The sequence below is a fragment of the Dicentrarchus labrax genome, unplaced genomic scaffold (assembly GCF_905237075.1).
Source record: "Dicentrarchus labrax unplaced genomic scaffold, dlabrax2021, whole genome shotgun sequence".
Taxonomy (NCBI): Eukaryota; Metazoa; Chordata; class Actinopteri; family Moronidae; genus Dicentrarchus; species Dicentrarchus labrax.
The window spans coordinates 25,641,156-25,664,285 of record NW_026136715.1 but is presented as its reverse complement, the minus strand read 5'-3'; the positions used below and the strand labels follow the sequence as shown (position 1 = coordinate 25,664,285).

Genomic DNA, 23,130 nt, shown 5'->3' with positions numbered 1-23,130 from the left:
ACCTCTTTGAATGACTTTTTATCTCCTAACTTTGGTGATGTGACTGATGATACTGTAGCTCCTGGTCTCTACTTCTCTTCTCTGTTCATCTCCTTTTGACACTCGCCTGTTGAACCCTTATGTTTTCATAATGAATATAAAGAAAACATTTTGAATTAATGTTTTAAAAGTTCCAGAAGATTTAGATTTGAACTGAGAATGGAGTTCTAATTGAACGCCTTTCTGACAATGTCTTTGTGCTTTTTGAACATGTTTCTAAAGCATGGAGGGAAAAAACTTGTGTGGCAGATAAAAGCCTCATGCTGGATCAGACAACTGAGATGATTTGGAGCCTTGATGTTGATCCATGTTGGGTTATGTTTGTTTATATATGCATGGCGTGTTTATATTTGTATTTATGTGAGGCTGTATTCATATATTCATGTAATTTCCTTTGTTTCTGAGACACCATTTGTATGCTGTTCCAATTTGGTCCATATATTGTGCAGTTAGATTCTGGTATACATACCAGAATGCTTTGTTTGTTGTTGATTATTGTGTCTGAATTATCACATGAGAGATGGGTCAAATAAATGATCAGACATAAAATAAAAAGTATTAATTAATTAATTCAAATGCTTCTGCTAAATGTTTACTGACAACATATTTTATTTGCTTTCTTACAATATCCACTCTTGCAATTGAGTATACGCTCATGCCAGCTAAAGCATGATTCATATTGTTGCCTAACCCTTAAAGGACGCTCAGGATGCAATCCCTGTCTTGGTCTTTGAAATCCTACAGCTGATTTGCAGTAGCAAAACATAAAGCATTATCGTCTCTCCCTTCCACCTACAGGGCCCAGCTTTAGGAATTTCATTTACTGCATCCAGTAAAAAAACGTTGCTGCAGTAATTACATTTCCTCCAAATATATTAAGCAGATTAATGTCGTATAGATGTACTTTGAAGGTTTGATATATCACTTCTGCTCTCAATTTCTGTTATTTGCTCTCACTTCTTTTTAACTTTGTTGTTATATTCTTACTCGCCCTGTTTTTCATCCAGAGCCTCTAAAAATAGGAGCTAATGATTTATACCTGGTGAGATTATCGTATGAGCGCTCTACTAACCTCGCTAGAACTCAAGAGGCCAACAGTTCGCCAGTAAAGAAATGTTCCAAAGTGAGCAAAGTCCTTAGAAAGAACACTTTGAAGACAGACTGAATGTGAATCTGAAAGGACTAAGCCGTGCTGTAACGTACTCCGACGGATGTTAAATAGTTTGAATGGACAGGCTAATTGAATGTGAGATTCTGCTGGGAACAAAATTTAATTTGGTGTTTTATTTCGGCCTCACATTAAGCTGGCGTAAGAGCTCTGCCTCGAGGAGACAGAAAAGCAAAATTTGACATTTATTAGAAAGAGTAAAAGCTAGACTGAAGGACGAAATATTAATTATTAGTTATAGTCTTATCTAATTATTAATGTCCCCCTCTACTCAAATCAGTGTTTCTTCCTGTTCCTACAGTGTGCTGCTTGAATGCTATATGTGCAGAGTTTAACTCTAGAAGGATGTTTTCACATTCATCTGCTGAAAGAGGAAAGTTTCTCTGTGCTCATTGAACATCTGATTTTAAGGGGCGGGGCCTACCAGCAGGATTTGTGACATCACAAATAGTCTGGAAGTCAGTCCTGGTCCAGTGTGTAACTTGTACAGTGTGATCCACCAGTGCGCATCCATTGAGAATGGACTTTACAGTGAAGTAGGAGACATCTTTACAAACAACAACTTTAGAAATGAACAACATTTGCATATTCAGAGATTCTGGGATTTGTAATGAGTTAGAATTAATTTAATATAGTAAATACACTTTTTTGCTTTTTAAAAAACAGAATCAGACACACATTACTGTTCCAAGAAGAATATATGTATATATGTCTTAATACATATATATGTCTGTATGTATAGGGGGGATATTTAAGTTTACTCTCTTTTTCTCTCAGTAGAAGCAGAAAGATTATTTCATGCAGCCTAAAAAATATTAAAATACACTTCAATGAATCGTATCATACTGAGATGCTTTATTGCTTGAAAACATGTATTTGAATTAATAATTAGTAACAAATGTATTGTCATATCTTGCTTTGTCTGCTGTTACCATAGCAGAGCGTTCGGCCTGAATGCTGTGTTTGGGGTGGGGTGTGGAGATGGGTAAGGGGGGTGAGGGGGTGCAAATGGATAAATGCATCCTGAGCTGAGCGGGAAGGATAAAAGGATAAAATGATAGGCAAGAGAAAAAAGAGGGTGAGAAGGGATGGATGAAGCAGTCAATTAATCTGAAATGGAGAAAAAAGGGGATGGAGAATGATGAAAGTAAAGTGAAAGTAGCATTGAGAGGAGGACGCCCAAAGATGGTGAGGGACAGGCAGCGGGATATCAACAAGAGAGGGACGCAGACACAGAGACTGATGAAAGATGTTGTGCTGCAGAGGAATCAAAGCAGCAGACTGACATCAGAGCTGCGGAAAAGAAGGACAAAAATATAAAGCATGTGTAATAAATCCCATCCATCTTTAAGGTTGGCTGTCGCTGGTACATTTGCAGATTTGTGCGTCATTGTTTTTAATGACTCCATAGCAGGGAGCTGTGTGCACATTTTTTCCAGAAAGCTTGTTTCTTTATCACTTAGCTTCAGGTGCTTCGGTGACTCAGTGGTCTGGATTTTGAGTGGTGACAGTTTTTGTTCACCAAGCACCAACCTGCCAACCCATAATAACAGTTTGTAGGTTACGCTGTGGTTGCCATGGAGTCTCCAGGGGTGACGGGCAGAGAATAGAGCACGGTTTCCTTAATTAGAGGAGATTGCGCATGATTAGACCGAGGCAGGGCCAAAAGAACAGAGGGCGCGCGCACACACACACACACACACACACACACACACACACACACACACACACACACACACACACACACACACACACTCACAGTAATAGTGAGGTGTTGCAGGGCGCAGGTAACAGACAGTGAGTGTCAAGCATCCGCAGTCAGTCAGTCCGCATTGGTAGATATTTATCATCATGTCATACTGCCAGTATTTCTAGGTGTATACTAAGTTGTACCCCCATTAACATTTACAAAGGTTTCATTAGTGGTGGGATGCAGTGAAGGCAGGTTGTGCAACCAAACAGAGAAACAAAGAAGAATGTCTTTATTATTAATGCACTCACTCTACTTTAAATCATGTTTAATTTCATTACCTGGTACTTTGTGATATCCTTGTACATTTACTTCTTTACTACAAAAACCACTGTGTTTACATTGCATTCTTGCTCTCGGGCTGCATACAGCTCCAACAACCTGCAGCAGTGAGACAGGGCAGTCTCTGCAGCACTGGCTCTCAACCTGAAAAATCAGGCCCAACACGAGAAGCAGTTTTGGTCCCGAGCCCGACCTGAACGAGAATTTCTGCTTAAAATAAATAATTGTAATAGTTTATTAAGACCTAAAGTAAACTACATTGTGCATATAATACAGTGCAAATACTTAAAAACTAACTTTGCAAACTAACTTAAAACTAATAACAAATTCACTCATAAATTACATTTGCATGCATTATTAATAAAATATTAAATATATTTGTTTTTTAAAGTCTAATTCTGTCCAAGCCCCACCTACTACAGCAGTTTTGGGCCCGAACCTGGCAGAGAATCACGGCTATAAATGTCCGTTTGTCTGTCCTGGGAGAGGGATCCTTCCTCTGTGGCTCTTCCCAAGGTTTCTTCCATTTTTTACCTGTTAAAAGTTACTTTTTACCTGAATTGAGGCTCTAAGCACAGAGAGTGTTGAATGTTGTACACATTGTAAAACCTCTTGAGGCATATTTGGGATTATGGGCTATTTTTTATAAAATTTGGCCTGATTTGACTTGTACCTCTCTGGCAGGGGAGGAGCTGGATCTAGTACAGGTTCAGTGATAGTGATAGTGCAGTCAGTTGAGATGGTTCAGGCAGTGTTTCTGTGTTTGCATGTGTTTTTTTTGCAGTCATATGTGTGGTCAAAGTGGTAAAGATGTTTTCTTCATCTGATTGAGTTTTTGCCACTTTTTACTGTTACTGAGCAGATTTTTCATTTTAATTTGACTCTGTAGGGATTTCTTTTGATTATAATGTATTGGCATTATGATAACTTGTGCTCTCATTTGTACCCCTCTGCGTACTGGGTACAATGTAATCTCATTTATTAGTGTAGTGTTAACTGTGATGGAAAAAATATAGTCCTTTTCTTCCTTGATAATGAACAACGTGAATGAAAATAAATACATAAAATAAATAATACACAAGTATTACAAGAAGAGAAATGTTTAACCTTTTCCCGCAATATATTTGAACCAGTGTGTGATACAGCACACAGGTGTTGTGATTTATTGCCTGATAAAAGCCGAATGTTCCCCGTAGAACACATCACATTTAAAAGAAAAACATCAGATATCCAAGCTCTCCTCTGGCTGTGTAAATGTTTTTTTCTTCATTTAACCTCAGTAAAACAGGTTCTCATTTCATTGTACATGAAAATGCTTATCATACTGCGATGACAAAGGAGCTTTGGGAAGTGTAAAAGCTTAAGTGAAAGCAATTTGGTCTGACAGACAATTCTTTTCTTTGTGCCATTTGGTTTGCACACAAGCACACATCCTGCATGTGAAATCATGTGCTCTATAACAGTATAGATACTTACAGATACACACATACACATTGTTGATTGTTGTTTTATCTACTTTATTTCTCGCTATTACTTTTGACACACACATACACACACACACACACACACACACACACACACACACACACACACACACAGAAATGCAACAATTGTCACTCCAGCACAGTGAGGCAGCCATTGTTCACTTCCTCCCTTTGTGTGGTGAATTACGAGATCATCTCTGAAAATACTTTCTTATTGTTCAGATTTAAGTGCACATCTGTCCATCATTGTAGACTAGTTGAAAGTTAGCTGAAAAGCATTAGAAAGCCATTAGGAGAAAATCACCATCCAGGATACAGCAAGTTGCCGACATTGCACTTTGTCACTTTGATGCAGACACACACGCCTACACGCCTACACGGCCACACACACACACACACACACACACACACACACACACACACACACACAGACACACAGGCTGGAGACTTATTAACTTCATATTTTCCTTGTCCTTGTAATCCTTGATTTATTAAACTTTTATTTTTCTTTAAGGTAATTTGGACAGGATGGTAGATTTTATACCTGCGCTGACATTTAGAATGCACCTATAAAATGACAATACAATTTGCAATTTGTCTCATTTATTCAGCTAGAAGATAGGTTCTCCCTTCCCACAACACATTTCTTCCATTACTTGCAGATTAAGGATTATGTCTGTCAGAGTGTACCTTACGTCTTCCTCTTAGAAAGAATAATCTACAACCTTTTGTTGGGCCCACCTCTAATCCAAAAAACTGGTCTTATACTTTGTAAATATATTCTCTGAACAAGTGAATTATGCCACATGCTCTCTGAAAAATGTGTGGTTGGAGGGACTAGGAGCACAGATTGGGGATGAAGTTTGGGAGGGGCTTAGCAGGACCCAATCTTGTTCCATCAATGCCAGACATCAGTTAATCTAATTTACAATTATGCACAGGCTTCATTATTTAAAGACCAAATTGCATATAATTCCTCCTACCATTTCCTCTCTATATATCAATCCACAGAAGACTCTCTGACCCACCTTTTCTAGACGATGAAGTCTACAGACTTTGGTGACTTTTCGTCCGGCATGGCCATCAATTCAAAATGTCCATTTGTTCCATACTTTGTTCTTTACAACGACCTTTACAGCCTCAAAGAGCCATTAACACAGACTCTCTTTAGTAGGCATCATGGAGGCGATCTTACTAAAAACCAATTAAAAGTCATTACAGGGACTATGATTCCACACTGGTGAAAATACGAATGAGGCTAAATGGAAGTATTCAGTAGAAAACTGCTATTTATAGATAACTCATTACACCAGCCGTGCTTACATTGAGGTACGTGTTGCCCTTTGCAATTACAGTGCTCACTGAGCTCCCAGGTGATTTGACTTTTTTTTTTACAAGCTGAGGAGTGAGTGGTTTTTTTTCTCGATTCCCGCCTCACCCTGCCTCTCCATGTGCACGCTGCTTCACGCGCTGAAATTGCTGCGTCATTTATTTTATGTACAACGGTAGAATTGGATTTACGCACTCGTAACTGCTGAACTGCGCGGCACTCACACTCGTGTTGAGCTGCATCCCGAGTGACAGATTTATTATTGCTTTATTCTTCACAGTTTAAGTCACAGCTCTGTGGATCTGTCATCTGTCTGGGTGACAGAGACACTCACCCTCTCTCCCTCTCAGTCCCCTCTCTCTCTCTTGCTCTTCCTTCCACAGATTTAAATTGTCACACCTCTGAGTGCTGATGGGCTGTTAATCCTTACACTGCTACTTCCCCCCCCCCCTCTCCCTTCGTATCCCCTTCTCCCTCGTGTTTCCTCCCCCAGTGTTTCTGCAGGAGCGCCCTGTTTGCTTGCTCAGCATTTTCCTGCTCTCCCTTTCCCTTGCTCCTCTGTATATTCTAATGACACTGCAGTTGTTGTTTGCGTGTGTCCTTGTGAAAAGAAAAGAAATAATTTGAGGGTCATCTGGAAGTTTCTCAGACCTGTGCATAAATATTGCAAACTGTTTGGATGAGACATTAAAGCTGGAGAGCTTAGCACGACAAAAGGGCGCTGTGATGCATCACTTTGTCTGACTTTTTGAAGAGGTGTTGGCAACGTTTTTCCTCCATTCACCTCACATTAACCTGACCACAAGCTTTAGAGCAAATGTCTATTGACTACGCTGTTGCACCAATAGGGCGAATGTTAATATACAGTGTTGCTTGTCTCTCTGCAGATGGAAAGGTGTATGCGTTTGGAGGCATGGGGGCCGACACAACGCCACAGGCCCTGGTGAGGGTTTATGAAGCAGAGAAGGACCAATGGCAGCCGCTGACCTCCATGCCAACGCCGCGGTACGGAGCCACGCCCTTCCTAAGAGGAAACAAAATCTACTTGATGGGTAGGAAACAAGATTTGAGATCATCTACCTTCTCTCTTTTTACATTTTTATTTCTCTGTGTTTGTCTGTATCCCAGTGGTTCCCAGACTTTTTTAAACCATGGTGACCTTTCACAGTGACTCTGTCCCCTACTGCCACTGGAATAAATGCACAAAAACACAGTAGTATCCAAGGTGATGGAAGATTACAGACATAGATCTTTGACAGACTTTATTTTTATATGATGTGATATAATATCATATGATATGCAGATCTGGCTATATTTCCATAAACGTGGATACCATTGGATCTTTTTAGATACAGGTGCTTTTTGTCCAGTGTCCAGGCATATTTGTTGACTTTTGATAAACTAATAAAAAAATAAAATAAAATAAATGTAGAATATGTTAGCTAAAATCAATCTTAAGTGAAATAATATGTGCCCATCCTCAATCACTCAGAAGAAAGAAGTGATCATTATTTTGTGTGTGTTTCGCTGTATATGTTGATGTACAGATTTGCAGATACTCAGCTTAAAATAAGCAATTAATACAAATTAAGTTAGCTAATGTATTTCTTTCTTTTTGTCTTAAGGTAAAATTAGAATATGTATATATAATTTGTTTTTAGCCTCACACAAGCAGTCAGACGATCCACCACTTTGGTCCAGACTGAAATATCTCAACAACTATTGAATAGACTGTTTTTTGGTTTAGATATTCAGAAAATGAATCCTAAAGACTTTGGTGATCCCCTGACTTTTGATCCAGCGCCACCAGCAGGTCAAAGTTTTAATTTATTCAAAGATATATCTCAACATCTTCCAGACGGAGGGGCACAAAATTGGTTCCCAAAAAGGTACTAACATTGAATTCAATTCAATTCAATTTTATTTGTATAGCGCCAATTCATAACAGAAGTTATCTCAGGACACTTTTCAAATAGAGCAGGTCTAGACCGAACTCCTTATAACATTGGTGATCCCCATAGTTTTCCTTTAGGCTAGGGCCAACATGACATTTTACAGTGAAATGTCTTGACATTGGATGGGTTGCCATTAAATTTGGCTGCCCTTAACTTTAATGATCTCTTCACTTTTCATCTCACACCATCATCAGGTCAACATTTCAATTTCTCGAGTACTAATAATAGTTTATGACTAAATACCTGCAAAACCGATCAGATGCCGATCAGCCTCAGCTGTATGTTGTTTAATGCTAATTACTACATGTTAGCATGCAAACACACTTAACTAAGATTGTGAACATGGTAAACAGTATATCTGCTAACAACAGCATGTTAGCATTGTTACTGTGAGCATTATGCATTCATGTTTAGCTTAAATTACTGCTGTACCCAAGTTCAGACTCACAGAAACAACACTTGCATGGCTGTAGATGTTTACTCTTCTTTGAAAACACACAAAGAAAATTAGTTATTTGGTTCAGAAAGAAAAATGTTGATCAGTGTTTCCCAAAGCCCAAGGTGACGTCCTATAATGCCTTGTTCTGTCCACAACCCAGACATATTCAGTTTACTGTCATAGAGGACTAATGAAACCAGAAAATATTCACATTTGAGACAAGATTCAAGATTCAAGAAGCTTTATTTATCCCGAGGGAAATTATTGTACAACAGTTTCAATACAAAGGTGGTAAAGTAAAGTACTACAGGGTTAGAGTAAAAATAAGCTAACATAAAATAAAATAAAATAAAGGCTAACATAAAATAAATCAAACAATTAACTAAATGCATCAAAATGCAAGCACTTACTGGTAACATAAGTAGAAAAGAAGAAAACAAGTAACTAAATGTGACAAAGTGCAACAAAAATTTCAGTTAAACGTAGATACAATATACAACAATACGCACCGTGCAGTTTAGCAGCATAAATTGAAATAAAATAAGTACAAACCAAATAAGCGATAAGGAGCGATTGGATAAAGTGGTAACAGTGGTAACAGTGGTAAAAGTGATAAAAATTGTAGCAGCATTTGTTATCAGCATAAATTAACTATGGTACAGTACAACTAAATAAAGTGATGAAGTGAAAATTGGGTAAAAAATGGTAAAGTGACATTTGCTCAGGGCACAGTGTCTCCATGAGTTATATAGTCTGATGGCCACAGGAAGAAAAGACTTCCTCTGGCGTTCTGTGTTACATCGGGGGGGAATGAGTCTGTTGCTGAAGGTGCTTCTGCTCGAGGTTAGCACCTGGTGGAGAGGGTGAGCGTTGTTGTCCAGGATACTGTGCAGTTTACACAGCATCCTCCTCTCAGACACCACCACCAAAGAGTCCAGTTGGACCTCCAGGACAAAGCCAGCCTTCCTGGTGATCCTGCTGATCTCCTTGGCGTCTGCTGCCCTCAGCCTGCTGCCCCAGCACACAACAGCAAAGAAGATGGCACTGGCTACCACCGACTGGTAGAACATCCTCAGCACAATGTTACATACGTTGAATGACCGGAGCCTCCTCAGGAAATAGAGTCGACTCTGGCCCTTCGTGTAAACAGCCTCAGTGTTCCCAGTTCAGTTTGTTATCCAGGTATACTCCAAGGTATTTGTAATCCTGGACAACATCCACAGTCACACCGGTGATGGAGATGGTCAAGTTGAGGACCAAGATGTCTCAGCTTTGAGCTCTATTTACAGTGATAAATCTCTGGCAGTCGACATTTCTGACTGAAACGCTGGAAAGTTTGTTGTGTTACTACGACAACCGTAACCACAAGCGGTCGTTACCATACTTGGCTACGGCAAAACCCCATATTCAACAGGGTTTTTAATATTGTTTAATTGTATGTGTATTGCTTATTTCAATCTTAACTGTAGCTAATGTACATTGACTATTAAATCTAATATTAAACATGTTGAGGCAAAAAAAGGAAATTAACAAATCTTGCAGCACTCTTTGGACGTTTTCTTAAAGCACCCTTGGGAACCATCTGCCACTGCTTATATCTGTCACTTCCTTCTTACACATTGACCCACAGTCTCTCTGACATCCTCTGAGAGCTCAGTTTAGGGATTATGTACAGTGGCGAGTGTTCAATCACTTTCTGAAGGACATTGAAAGCTGGTGATGGATGACATCCTCAGGCTTTGGTGTTGTGGGACCATTTGCAACCTTTAGGCTTCAGTGATGTGCACACTTAATGCTTATAAAGGGACTCCCCCCTAAAAGTTGTAGTTGTGCTGATGGTGCCCCCGTGTTCTGCTTTGTTGCTCTTTAACTGCGCACACACACACCTCCTGAACCGTGTGTGTAGAGATCTGCGAGCATTGCACTGTTTTCAGCCTAAGCCTTTTAGCTTTGTGACTTTATCTGCCTGCTGCTTTTAGAGCGGTGAAAGGAATAGACAGAAACACTCTCTTCCATCAGAGTCTCTCGAGGGTCGAGGAGTCTCACAGTCTTGGTACAACACTGATCAGAAGGACAGAGTTGGAGTTAAAAGCTGCTAAATGCTGATGAAAAAATAGGAATGTGCGTTCAGTCCAATCCCGTGTTCTTTCCATCATCCAGTAATTTTCCATCCATGATCAGAGGTTGCATTTGTTCTCATTGTGTCTCTTTGGGGGGCTGTTATTGCTCATTGACACTTGGTCAAAATCTTCACACGACTGCTGATAGAGGCATCATTTTATCTCACTGAAGAGGCATTTTGCAATAAGATGAATCCATTTCACGACATGTTACAAGCAACAACACAGTTCACATTCAGCACAAAGTAGCTGTAACCTCCTGAGAGCAGGAGCTTTGGTCATTTCCATAGCAATGTTTTTACTCACACGCTCCACCAGAGGGATAAAATAACTCTTTGCTTCTGTGCAGTGGCAGAGAGAGCTCAGCACACAGTCCCTCCATTTGATGCTGCTCTACACTCCACTGTCTCAGAAGGAAATGTTGTACTTTGTACTAAACTACATTTATCTCACAACTGTTGTTACTTTGCAGATAAGATTTAACATTACATTAAAATGCTTATCGGATGTAATAATAATCAAATAATAAATATTTTTTTTGGCATAATGAGTAAGGGGCCGATCACACAGAGATGCACGAGCGCGGCTGCCTCAAAACCAGCTGGTGCGCCTGTGAAGCAGAGCTGCATGCCAGTCGCTACAACCAGGCGATGAAATGTCATCACAGAAAAAAAGTGGATTCAGGCAGACCTTTTTTTACTGGCATAGGAAATGGCATCAAACAGTAAGAAACAGTTCTGCAGGCGACGTGTTTGTGGCGGTGTAAATTTAGCTTATAATTGTTCCGTACTACATAAAGAAGCAGTGTATAGAATTTAGTGGCATCTATAATAATAATAATAATACATTTTATTTATAAGCGCTTTTCTAAATACTCAAAGACACTTTACATAAAAACATAAAAGCAGCAAAACAACATCAAATAGTAAAACATTAAAAACACATCAGACTAAGCTAAACATTAAAAGCAATTTTAAAAAGGTTGTTGGATGTTGGAGGGTCGGTACAGTCACGGATGTGTTTGGGGAGAGAGTTCCAGAGGGAGGGGGCAGCTACAGAGAACGCTCTGTTGCCCAAGGTTTGGTGCTTGGTCCGGGGTGGAGGAGTCAGAAGGTTTGCTTCAGATGAGCGGAGGCTGTGGGATGGATTGCGGCAATGGAGCAGGTCAGTGAGGTAGGAAGGAGCCTGGTTATGGAGGGCTTTGTGTGTAAGGAGGAGGATTTTGAACTGAATGCGCTGTGGAACTGGGAGCCAGTGGAGGTTCTGGAGGATGGGAGTGATGTGATCACAGGTGCGGGTGTGGGTGAGCATATGTGCAGCGGAGTTTTGGATGTACTGTAGCGTATTTAGAGTTTTGGATGGTGTGCCATAGAGGATGCTGTTGCAGTAGTCGATTCTGGAGGTGATGAAGGCGTGGATGAGGGTTTCAGCGGCAGAGAAGGAGAGTGATGGGTGAAGACGGGCAATGTTCTTGAGATGAAAGAAGGCAGTTCTGGTGATTTGGTTTATGTGATGTTCATAGGAGAGGTTATTGTCAAAGATGACTCCGAGGTTGAGACTGTGGGGGGATGGAGACAGGGTGGAGTTGTCAATGGTGAGGTGGAAACTGTCTGTGGTTTTGGTGAGGGATTTAGGGCCGATAATGATAAGATCTGATTTGTCACAGTTGAGTTTGAGGAAGTTGGAATGCATCCAGGATTTGATGTCCGTGAGGCAATTGGAGAGAGTGGAGTGAGTGGCCGGGGTGATGGATTTGGTAGAGATATAAAGCTGGACGTCATCGGCATAACAGTGGAAGTGGAGACCACGGTGGCGAATGATGTTGCCAATGGGGAGCAGGTAAAGTATGAAGAGAAGAGGACCGAGCACCGAACCCTGGGGGACGCCTTGGGACAGGGGAACAGTGAAGGAGGTGCAGTTGTTGATATGGATGAATTGTAGTCGGTCTGTGATGTAAGATTTGAGCCAGGAGAGTGCAGTGCCAGTGATGCTGAGAGAGGACTCAAGGCGGGAGAGGAGAATGGTATGGTTGATGGTGTCAAAGGCTGCGGTGAGGTCCAGGAGGATGAGGATGGTGAGGTGGCTGGAGTCAGAGTCATCTAGTGGTGAAGTTTCAGATTGCAACTAACTGAACATCGCTCATGTCTTTATTTCACAACCTGGGAGTGAGAACAGGCTGGGAAGTGTGTAGGAGAAACTATGGTGGCTGCAAAATTTGCAAAAAAAACAAACGCCCTATTTACAGCCAGTATTTGGTTAATCTGTTCTGGGCTACTGTAGAAACATGGTGGACTCCATGGAAGGCGATCGATCCAGCTCTACCAGGTGAGCTACTAGGGAGCCCTGTGAGTCAGAGTCTCTGATTTCAGCTTCTCAAATGTGAATATTTTCTGGTTTCTTTAGTACTCTATGACAGTAAACTGAATATCATTGGGTTGGGGACAAAACAGGACATTTGAGGACATCATCTTTGGCTTTGGGAAACAGTGACCAACATTTTCACCTTTTATGGTGGTACATTTTATGGTCCAAACAATTAATCAATATTGAAAATAACCCCTAGCTTTAGGAGTGCTGACAAATCCAGGCTAGCTGTTCCCCTGTCCATGTGCCGTGTTCCGTTTTCAGTCTGTGTGCCAAGCTAAGCTAACTATCTGCTGGCTGTAGCAATAAGCAGTACATTAAATGGACAGATATGACAGTGAACAAGTAAATTCCTTTACGGGTCAAACAGAGTTCAATAGAAACATGGTTATTGGAATTTTTCAATCGTCTTGATATGGAACAATGAGCTGAGATGATGAGCAATCCTGAATACAACTCAGAATGAATTGGGATCAAGTTTTGAAATGCGTTTCAGCATTGGGTATTTGAAATGAATACAGTAGCCCTATGTGAGTACTTAAATCTTGGGTTCCCCTTTACTCAAATCTGGCAATCTGTATGTTTGTTCTGTCATCCAGGAGCGCTACTATTACTGCGGATGCAATCACTGACAGCAGCTTGGGGTAGTTGGATTGATGACGTTAGGCAGTGGCCCTACTGATCAAAGTGTCATGTATGGCGATCTTCAAATTGTACATATTAGTTAGACATCTGTTACGAGAATGCGGAAATCAAGAAAAACTGATCACTTCACCATCCACCACATTTCATGTGATGTGTAATACTACTGTAGTAGCTAGCTGGCATAATCAATCGGGAGTTCCATTCAATCACCACACCAGTTGTATTACTGAGAAATTAATAATAAAAATTGATGTTTTTACATAGGTATTCAAGATTATTTCATTAATGACCTGCGAACATCTTGGTCCTCTGCATTCCCAGGGAATCTTTGTAAAGAAAAAAAAGGAAAAGTAGAAAAAACACTTTTAGCAGCTTGCATCAAACGGATGGGGAAGCACTGCAGTGATGGCAAATTGCTTATTTTCCGTTACTTCCTTGGATTTGTGTATGAACGAGTTTATTGTTTGATTGTGTGGTTTCTTATTTGTATGTCTGTAAATTAAAAGAATGGGATAAATAGAGCCCCATTTCCCTGTGTACTTTTCTTTTATAATGAAACCCGTCAAGTCTCACGTCTTACCTGGGATTTTGGTGTTGGCTACCCCCAACCGTGAAATGAACATCTCATGCGCTGCCACACAACAAAGAAAAGAAAAGAGTGTTTATCGTAATCGTAGTTCAGTGCACTTTTTGGCTCCAGCTTTAGTCCTGACGGCACTGTTAGGAGAGGTGGTGGCGAGTCTGAAGCACAGTGCACCGCAGGTCTGATAACAACATGTGTGCATTATCAGTGGAAGAGCAGATAGACATAGGAAAAATAAGATAAACATGATCCATTAAAGATTGGTGCAGAAAATAAAACATCCGTAAGTTCTCTGCAGACTAGCAAGTTAATTTATCTCGGTCTGGCTGGAGCTAATGATGCCTGGGAAGTTCATAGGACAGAGAGGGATGGCTAATCTTAAGTGCACCCACATGTACACAACACACACACACACACACACACACACACACACACACACTAATACACGCATGGGAGTTAAATCACATTATATCACATTACACACAGAGTTATGAGCGATGTGCAAACAGAATAATGTGATATTCATGCTGTTTGTTTTATAACTGGATATCATTATTCCTCTCTCTCTTCCTCTCTGTGTCACTCTCTCAGTCATGCAGTGTGAATGTAATGCCTGTTCACTTGCTGCACTTGAAAAGTTTACCGTATGTTGTAAATTCATGCTGCTTCTTCAGCTGCTGCACCACTCGGGGGTGTGTTTGGATCAGTGGGTGCCTGAACCCCCCTTTGATTAAAATTCTGTGTGTTCCCAGTCAACAGCAGACTTAGTGGCATATGACGCAATTCATCGGGCTTCATACTGTTTTAAAATTCTTGAGTGTGTGTGTGTGTGTGTGCGTGCATGCAATTTGGATCAAGGATGTTGGTGCATTGTCAGGGCTGGTAATCAGAACACGAGTGCAGCTGCAAAGAGGCTGTCAACAAGTCAAGGATGATCAAAAACTCTTCTGTGGAACAAAAAGATATGCGTTTAAACACACAGCACATATATAGTATACTGTTTTTACATGAGTATCTCGTTGCATGAATGAATGAATACATATTGCATGTTCTTGAATGAGGGAACATGGGATATATGTTAAAGTAACACCTACCTTCTGCTGCTGCAACGGCGCATAAGGAATGCATATCACTAAAAAGACAAATCTCCTCAATTCCAAAACCATTCTTGCTACTGAAGCGATGTATCAGTTATCAGCCGGTAGATCAGAAATGGTCTCTAGTGTGTCAGCCACTGTACAGTTGTATGTAAAGGTTTTGACTTGTCAAAAGACACATTTTGGTGACTTATTAATATAACATATCCTAGAGAGGCTGTTTTTACACCTTTTCAGTAAAAATAAAAATCACAAAAATATGTCATTTGTCAAACCTTTGCATCCAACTGTACCTTCATCTGCAAGGACAATCTCCCAGAGAGTAGGAACAACTGATAATATAATTCCATTTGTTTTGCTGTTTTTGGCACTTGTATGACGAAAAATTAACTAATTATATTATATTATTAATTATTACGTTATACCATACCATGTGCAACAATGTGTGCCACAACAAAAGAGTTTTTAGTTTTTAATGATTGTATTGTAACGCTAACAGTTACGGTCCAGAAACTGCTCCCAGGTCAGTAAAGTCACCTCATAGGCTGTGTACACATGATCACTGGCACTGGAGTGAGATCTATGATTTCCCACTGTATGAAAACAAGTTCTAGTTATTAAAGCTTTGATGCTGTTTTGACGCTGACCTTTCAAACACATAGTTTGACATTTTGGCAAATATGAGAGAAAGTTTCCAAACGAGCCGCCATGTTGGTTCGTTCTGATATCCTGCAGCAGCGAGCCTTTGTCCAATCAGGTGCAGGTGTGTGTGTGTGTGCGGTTGGAGGAGGGTGTAACCCTGTGGTCATGTACCATTAGATGAGAAGATCAAGGCCACTCTCATGCACACATCATGGCACTAGAGCAGGGAGTCAATTAGATTAGCTTAGCATTTGAAAGCAGGGGAAAACAGCTCTACTAGTCGGCTCATTGCACATAAAACCACATCTTTCAGCTTGTCTGCAGATTAAACAAGCAAGATGCTATGTGCTAATTAGTAGGCTAAACTTTAGTCGTGCTGGTAGACATATTTTTGGACTTTGGACAGATCCAGGCTAGCTGTTTAGCTCTTCAGTCTTAATGCTAATCTCTGCTAATCGACTCCTGGCTCTAGCTGCATAGATTGGCAAGACAGCAAATAAGCTTATTCTCCAAAAATATCTATTTATTTTAGGACTGTCCAATATGATTAGAGCTAACCAAAATACCTTAAGCACATGCCATTTGGAAATAAACATGTACTGGCTTTTCATAAAGCAATATTTTAGTTTTTCTCCGTCAGTTCTGTCAATTATATAAATTACACAGATGACAGTGCAGTGCTGAGGTTTTAGTACAAACTTATACAGTATACGGTATATACTACATAACAGAACTCATACATCCAGGAGTTCTGATTTAATGTGGATTTTTAATGCCTCTGTATACTGAACATTTATATTGTCATTATCAACAGATCTTTTAGCTCAAAATGTCTTTCTTTCTCCCGTACCTCTCTGACTCTAATGCTTCCCACTCAGTTCGACTCTTTGTCTCGCTGCTGCTATCGATCTCCATGCCACCCTGCCTCCTCCAGCTGACCCTCTTCCACTTTCTTCTCTCCCTCCTCCACATTTTCCTCCCTTCCCGGTGTTACTTTTGCACAATTTCTCTGTCATTGTCTCATTTTTTCATTCTGCCTTTCACCATCTATGTCTGTGTTCTTGTTGCTTCTCCTTCCCCTCCTTTTTTTAAATTTACCCCCAACACCCCTCTCACCCCTCTTGCCTCCACCTCTCCTCCCTTTCTCCATCATTCACATTATTACTGCCCGCTTCCTCCCCTCTCTCACCACTTTGCCTTCCCCTTGTATTTGTATTTTACAAGGTTAAGTTATGATTTGTGGAAGTAAACAACTTGTAGGCGTCCTAAGGGAGCACCCTGCTGCTGTGCTCTGCTTTTAGTCCAGAATTAAATGTGGTCCCATGGCTGGTCTGCACTCTTGCCAGACTTTGACATAAATGCCAAGGAAACTCTGTGGCAGGGGATTAAAAAGCAATAAAAGAAACAGGAAATGGGGAAAAAGAGACAAATAATGTCACACATAAAATGTATTTGCGAGTCCTTGGCTTTATTCTTGTTCTTATTCTTGCTAATATTCCTGGTAATGTATTCCATTTATGATATTATAATTATAATTGTGATTGTGATAGTCCAGCATGATTGGAGTAAGTAATCCAGCAGGTTATTACAAAAACATATTCCCAGATGATTTGAACAGATATATAAACTGTGCGAATGTGTAAAGCCCCTTGTGTAAAGTTCTTGTTTTGACCCAGGACATGAACATTCATCTTCCTCCTCCAGGTGGTCGTCAGGGAAAGATGCCGGTGACGGCGCTGGAGGCTTTTGACCTGGAGATGAAGAGCTGGACACGTTACCCCTGCATCCCAAGCCGGAGGGCCTTCTCCTGCTGTGCCACAAATGAGCGAAGCCTCTTCAGCCTCGGGGGCCTCCAGCAACCGGGGCCTCATAACTTCTACTCCAGACCTCACTTTGTCAGCACCATGGAAGAGTACGATCTGGATCAAGGTTAGTGGTGACCTAACTGTACACTCTGTGGTAACATTAAACTTTTACTTTAAGTCAGGACATAAGGGCGGGCTGCCCATGTGGAGTGCTGGGAGTTTTCCTGGTGTGCTGCTACACAAGTTGGCCTAATGGAATAAAAACAAAAACACATTAGTGATGGGCCCAGTGTAGGGAACTGACCAGCCCAGTGATTCAGGACTGACTGTCTCCCCCCTACAGCCATTCACATTCTGTTACCTGGCTGCTTCCTGTGGCTCCACCTGCCCCATCATGTCAACACTGACAGAGCGAGTAGCTGACTGTTGCTGACTCACTGAAGTAGAAATCGCCAAAAATAGAAGCATCTAAATGCTTAGAAATGACAAGTTAATGCATGTAGCGCTGCCGGTGGCAGCAGGAGGACTGCTAGGGCAGCAGAGTGGATTCAGGACCACAGCCTGTCAAGGCTTGTGAAGGTTTTGCATCTGAAGCGGTGGGCAGAAGAAAACACAGAAAAGCTAATCAATAGTTAAAGAACTCAAAGTATTTTGTCTGTGTGATTTGCTTAGACTTGCCTTGCAGAGCTTCATTCTTACACAAGGATTGAATTAAGAAAAGCAATTAAACTAATTATGTTGCTGCTGTACTGTCCAGTTTAAATTCTAATATACCAACAGTGCTCCTTGGTATACAGTGAGTGGAATGTGAAATACACTGACCTGTGCAACGTAACGCAGTGCAAGTGGCACTGCTAAAATGGCTATAATGTGTGGTTTTTGTTTATTATTTTTGGTTGTATTTTATGAAAAGATGTTTCTGGTACTTTGTCCACCTCGCAACGACATTGCCATAAATTCTGCTCTGACATGGTGTAAATAACTATATACACGTTTATGTATCATTATACAAATTCTGATAGTTAATTTAGGTAATCACATTCTTTTTACAGTTCTACTAAATTCCTGTAAGGAAGTCAGTATGGCTGGTCGACAACTTTCTTAGTTCAAGACTGTTTTTCTGCAGCAAGCAAAGCCGCCCATAAGGGGGGAAAGCTGGCCGTGCCATTGTCGACTCATCCTAAATATAAGCTTTTTTTAAACACCAAAATACTCACCATTATCTATTTAAACAACAAAAATATGTTCATTTTATGTATTGTTACTTTAGTACAATGTCACCTGTTTAATAATGATAACCTCCTCTCTTGATAATGGTATGAGTTTTTTTGTGCGCTACGTAAAAACGTCCCAGCCAGGCTGAAGAGGTGAACGATAGCTGGAAGGCTAATGTTACAGCTAATGTTACTAGCCAACAAGTTGGTAGCGTAGAGCTATCACCACCAGTGTGTGTGTCCCCATCGCTGAGTAAGTCTCTTTTAGTTTACATGTATGTGTTGATGTAGAAGAGAGGAAGCATGTGCATGCGTTGGTATGAGTGAAGCAGATTTGGGCCCATTCAGTGGACCTTTTTAGGTGGCCAGCCATTTCTGTTGGGGGGCCTGTTGGTGACGCATATATACATTAAAGACAATACAAAGAGACAAAGCATACTACCAAAGCTCGGGAGGTGCTGGCCATAAGACAATATTTAAAGAGGAAAGACAGGCGACACACTGAACTCAACCACAGGGTCAGGGTGTAATACTTTGAGGTAAACATTGGACAAATAAAACTGTGACCCATCATTCATTAATGATTTAATTTTAGGGAATTGAAAAACCTATGTCTATAGAGGTAATTCTTCCTTAGTTTGATTCATTTGCATGCCCAATAAGAGAGAAGCTGCCTTGTCTGCAGTCCAGTGGAATTGTTTGTTGAGTTTCTCACAATGTGCGCAATGCCACCCTGGAGCACTTTGAACGGAGCGAGAACATGATCTGTTCTGTGCTGATAATCCAACCCAAATATAGGAAGATTATGCATCAGTTGAATAAGATCATATCAAAGCTGATGCTGCAGCAGATCTCGGACCAGTGAAAGAAAGGAACAGATGCTCCCACAGTGCGTTGCTGATGAGTTATGGCTCACTTGAAATGTTGGTGCATAAAACGTAACTGAACAAATGTAATAAGTAATAACGCTTCTGTTGATTTAAATGAAACAAACACATCGGTGGTTTTTAGATCATTTGCTGTAAATCTGTGAGTTTTTTTAACTCTATGCCACACACACCTTTTAATTAAGGGCTGCATTTTGCTGCAGTGTGAAGGATTAGAACCACAAACAAAATGAATCATTACCTTGGGAACAGGGTGTTTTGGGCTATGATAAGCTTTAATTAGTCCACATTATTATTTTGTACTTTTGTGCTGGCGTCACAACATCTGCTCCAAATCCCATTTTAAGCAGCATGAGAACCGAACAGAATGTGCCTCCATCGTATATTAATGTAATTATGTCTGATATTAACAAGAATGAGGCATTTCCAGATGGGTCCCAGCAGCTCTGGAAGAGTGTAATCTTTTTGAGCAAGATGGGGGAGAATTGTGTCCTCACCTAACCTTTACCTTAGCGTATGTGGACATGGATCAATGACATCATTTATTGTTTAATCTAAGGGACTTGTTGAGAAATGAATTACCAAAATCCCACAATTTGATTGCTGCTTTGGCGCACATTTACTGAATACAGCATGAAATGACATACTGCTAATAAAAGCATACACTACTTACCTCAAACTCCCTTGCATCCTATATGGGGCTTTGTTGTACACTTCACCACGGCCAGCGGTAGGGATGATAATCACATTTTGTATATACAGGCCCATATCATAAGAGCAGAAACTGATTCTGCCCTGCCCTTCTACAGTTGATGGAATCGAATACTTTGGCTGAAGATGCTGGCATAGAAAGGGCAATGTAGTGAGACAATCTCAGAAAGAAGCTCAGGGACAGCTGCTCTGCTGGCGCTACTGTTCCTGAAGTGCCTTTGTGAGGCTTTCAATAGCTTAATTTACAGGATATTGAGTATCAAAGGTGGTCACAGGGTGAGCGTGATGTGGATACAAAAAGGGTGCACTGACTCACTGTCATAAATGGACAAATCTATGCAGCAGCAGCTGCAGACTCCGCAGGTATGTTAACACTGCAGGTACGCTGCAGGTATTATCAGATGGATGGATGGATTATGAGAGAGATGAATTCTGTTTTCTGTGGAACTCTCTAGGATACATATGTCCTGCTGCTGTGTATAATCAGTAATGCAATATCGAACAGTGCACCAGCAACATCATAATATTGTAGTATGGTTTATCCCACAACATTAATTAAGCACTTTTGGGAGTGTGTAATATTGCTCTCATGATTTGGCTTTTATGGTCACTCACACTAGATTTTTACATCCTTTTCTGTACCATTCATTTTTATTAGTAGAAAGAGAAGTTAGTGATTCTCACCTGGAGTTGATTTTACACACTAGATTTCATCATAAACTACAAGTTAGAGTACAAGTTCATACAAAAAAAGAATTGATAATATAAATTTAGAACCCGCCTACACATGTTCTAATGTGTGGGACTGCAGCAAAATACTGCATGCGTGTGCACACTTCCAGGTGAGTGTGAGTATGCATGATGCATGAATGGAAAACATTTCCATTTGTTGAACATGGGCTCTGCTTTTTGTCAAATTTATTTATTAATAATTAATAATGTAGCTTCATAGACAATAGGGAGATGGATGGATGGATAGATGGCCGTTGTTCTGTGCAGTGAGTCGTGATTTAATTCAGCTTGAGTGACATCTGAGAGCTACAGAAAGAAAACTGAAGAATCTCGAGATAAAGAGAAAGCTAATAAGTCTTTCTAAGATTCACTGTGTTTTGGACGCTGAGCACTGAGTAATCGAAGTTGTGTGTCTGTCCACCATTATGTTGACTTGCTCCGATAGGAGGGCAGTGGATGGATCAAAAAATTGTCATTCTTGGCACGAAGATTGTCCCCGGCACACCATCCACTACACTTCCCCTCCAGTTGAACACAGCGCAACATGAAGCACAGTGCAGCCCTCTTTACTTTCTATGGGACACAAATGAATCACTTTTGGAGGCATTGTTGGACAGCAGGTGACGTAGGAATGGACATTTTTCACTAAAGACATTTTGGCATTTTCCTTTTTAAATGAGCTAGTTCCAGGGTCCTTCTATTGTACACTCGGGCTCACTGGAGTGACTTACTGGGACACTCGATTGGGCTGTCCTTGAAAATGTGTTGCACCTGTACCTTTTCTGCCATGACAAGTGTCTGCTATCCACGTAAAAACAGAGTGGGTTGAGAGCTGAAAAACATCAAGACACTGTGATGCAGTGGTGGACAAGAACGATAGTCTTTACCAGCTAGATGAGCAGGGATGAAACTGCCTAAACAAGTCAGTGGGACCAGCCACTGTCGCTTACTATAGAACACAAATCAGCAAATGTTAAAATGCCGGCTAACATGCTAGACTGAGATAGTTTAACCTCTGCTTTGTCATTGTGAACATGTTGCCATGCTAGCATTACCATCTAACATACAGTGCGATGGCTGTAGGCACTTATCCTTGCTGTTTCTATTAGTGAAGGTAAAAGAAATGAATTGACCAGTTTAGAAGTGAATGCTCCACTGCGCTCTCGTGTCTGTGAGAAGATTTGTCAAAAACTGTAAGTCTTTCATTTGCATATCGATCAACAATTAACATTTGAACAATAATAGGAAGAGAGCTGTGACACACACACACACACACACACACACACACACACACACACACACACACACACACACACAAAAAAAAAACACACACAAGCAGAAAGTGCCAAATGACTGAGACTGTGGTGCGTCCTCCGGCTGCAGTGCAGCCAGGTGAAGGAGGATGATTAGATATTCTACAAATGAACTCTGGATGATTTAGCTGCTCATTGTTGGATGAATGGATTAAACCATAAAGACATTATTCGGCGGCTACCTACTGCGTGTATCTAAATTCTGTGAGTGTGACTAAGCAAATGCCTACTTGTGTTCGTGCATACAGACGGATGTTTAAGAACAGGAAGTGTCTCAGTGTGTGCAGGTGTGGGGATTAGGAGGTTGCTCACTCGTTAAAAGATCCCCCCCCGAGTGCACAGTAAAGTGTGTGTGTGTGTGTGTGTGTGTGTGTGTGTGTGTGTGTGTGTGTGTGTGTGTGTGTGTGTGTGTGTGTGTGTGTGGCATTTATGTGTAAAATCAAGCGAGTCTAACCTCCATCCATCCATATTAACAGTGCATCCTTTCACACCCCCTGTGCCTGTCAGCTTGCGATACAACATCTGATTTATCCTTTTGCTTCTGTGAATCCTCTCAGTCAGGTTTAATGT

At 40.8% G+C, this 23,130-nt stretch overlaps 1 protein-coding gene across 4 annotated transcripts in view; it reads left to right on the top strand.

Annotated features, from left to right (window-relative positions):
* The window catches only part of LOC127377460 (kelch domain-containing protein 8B-like), a 193,905-nt gene that overhangs the window by 116,630 nt on the left and 54,145 nt on the right, over window positions 1–23,130 (top strand). For all 4 annotated transcript variants that reach the window (XM_051425339.1, XM_051425341.1, XM_051425337.1 and 1 more), the window contains 2 exons: window positions 6,941–7,105; window positions 17,603–17,827. In XM_051425339.1, the coding sequence (XP_051281299.1) occupies window positions 6,941–7,105; window positions 17,603–17,827 (390 nt within the window). The remainder of the gene's footprint in view (window positions 1–6,940; window positions 7,106–17,602; window positions 17,828–23,130) is intronic.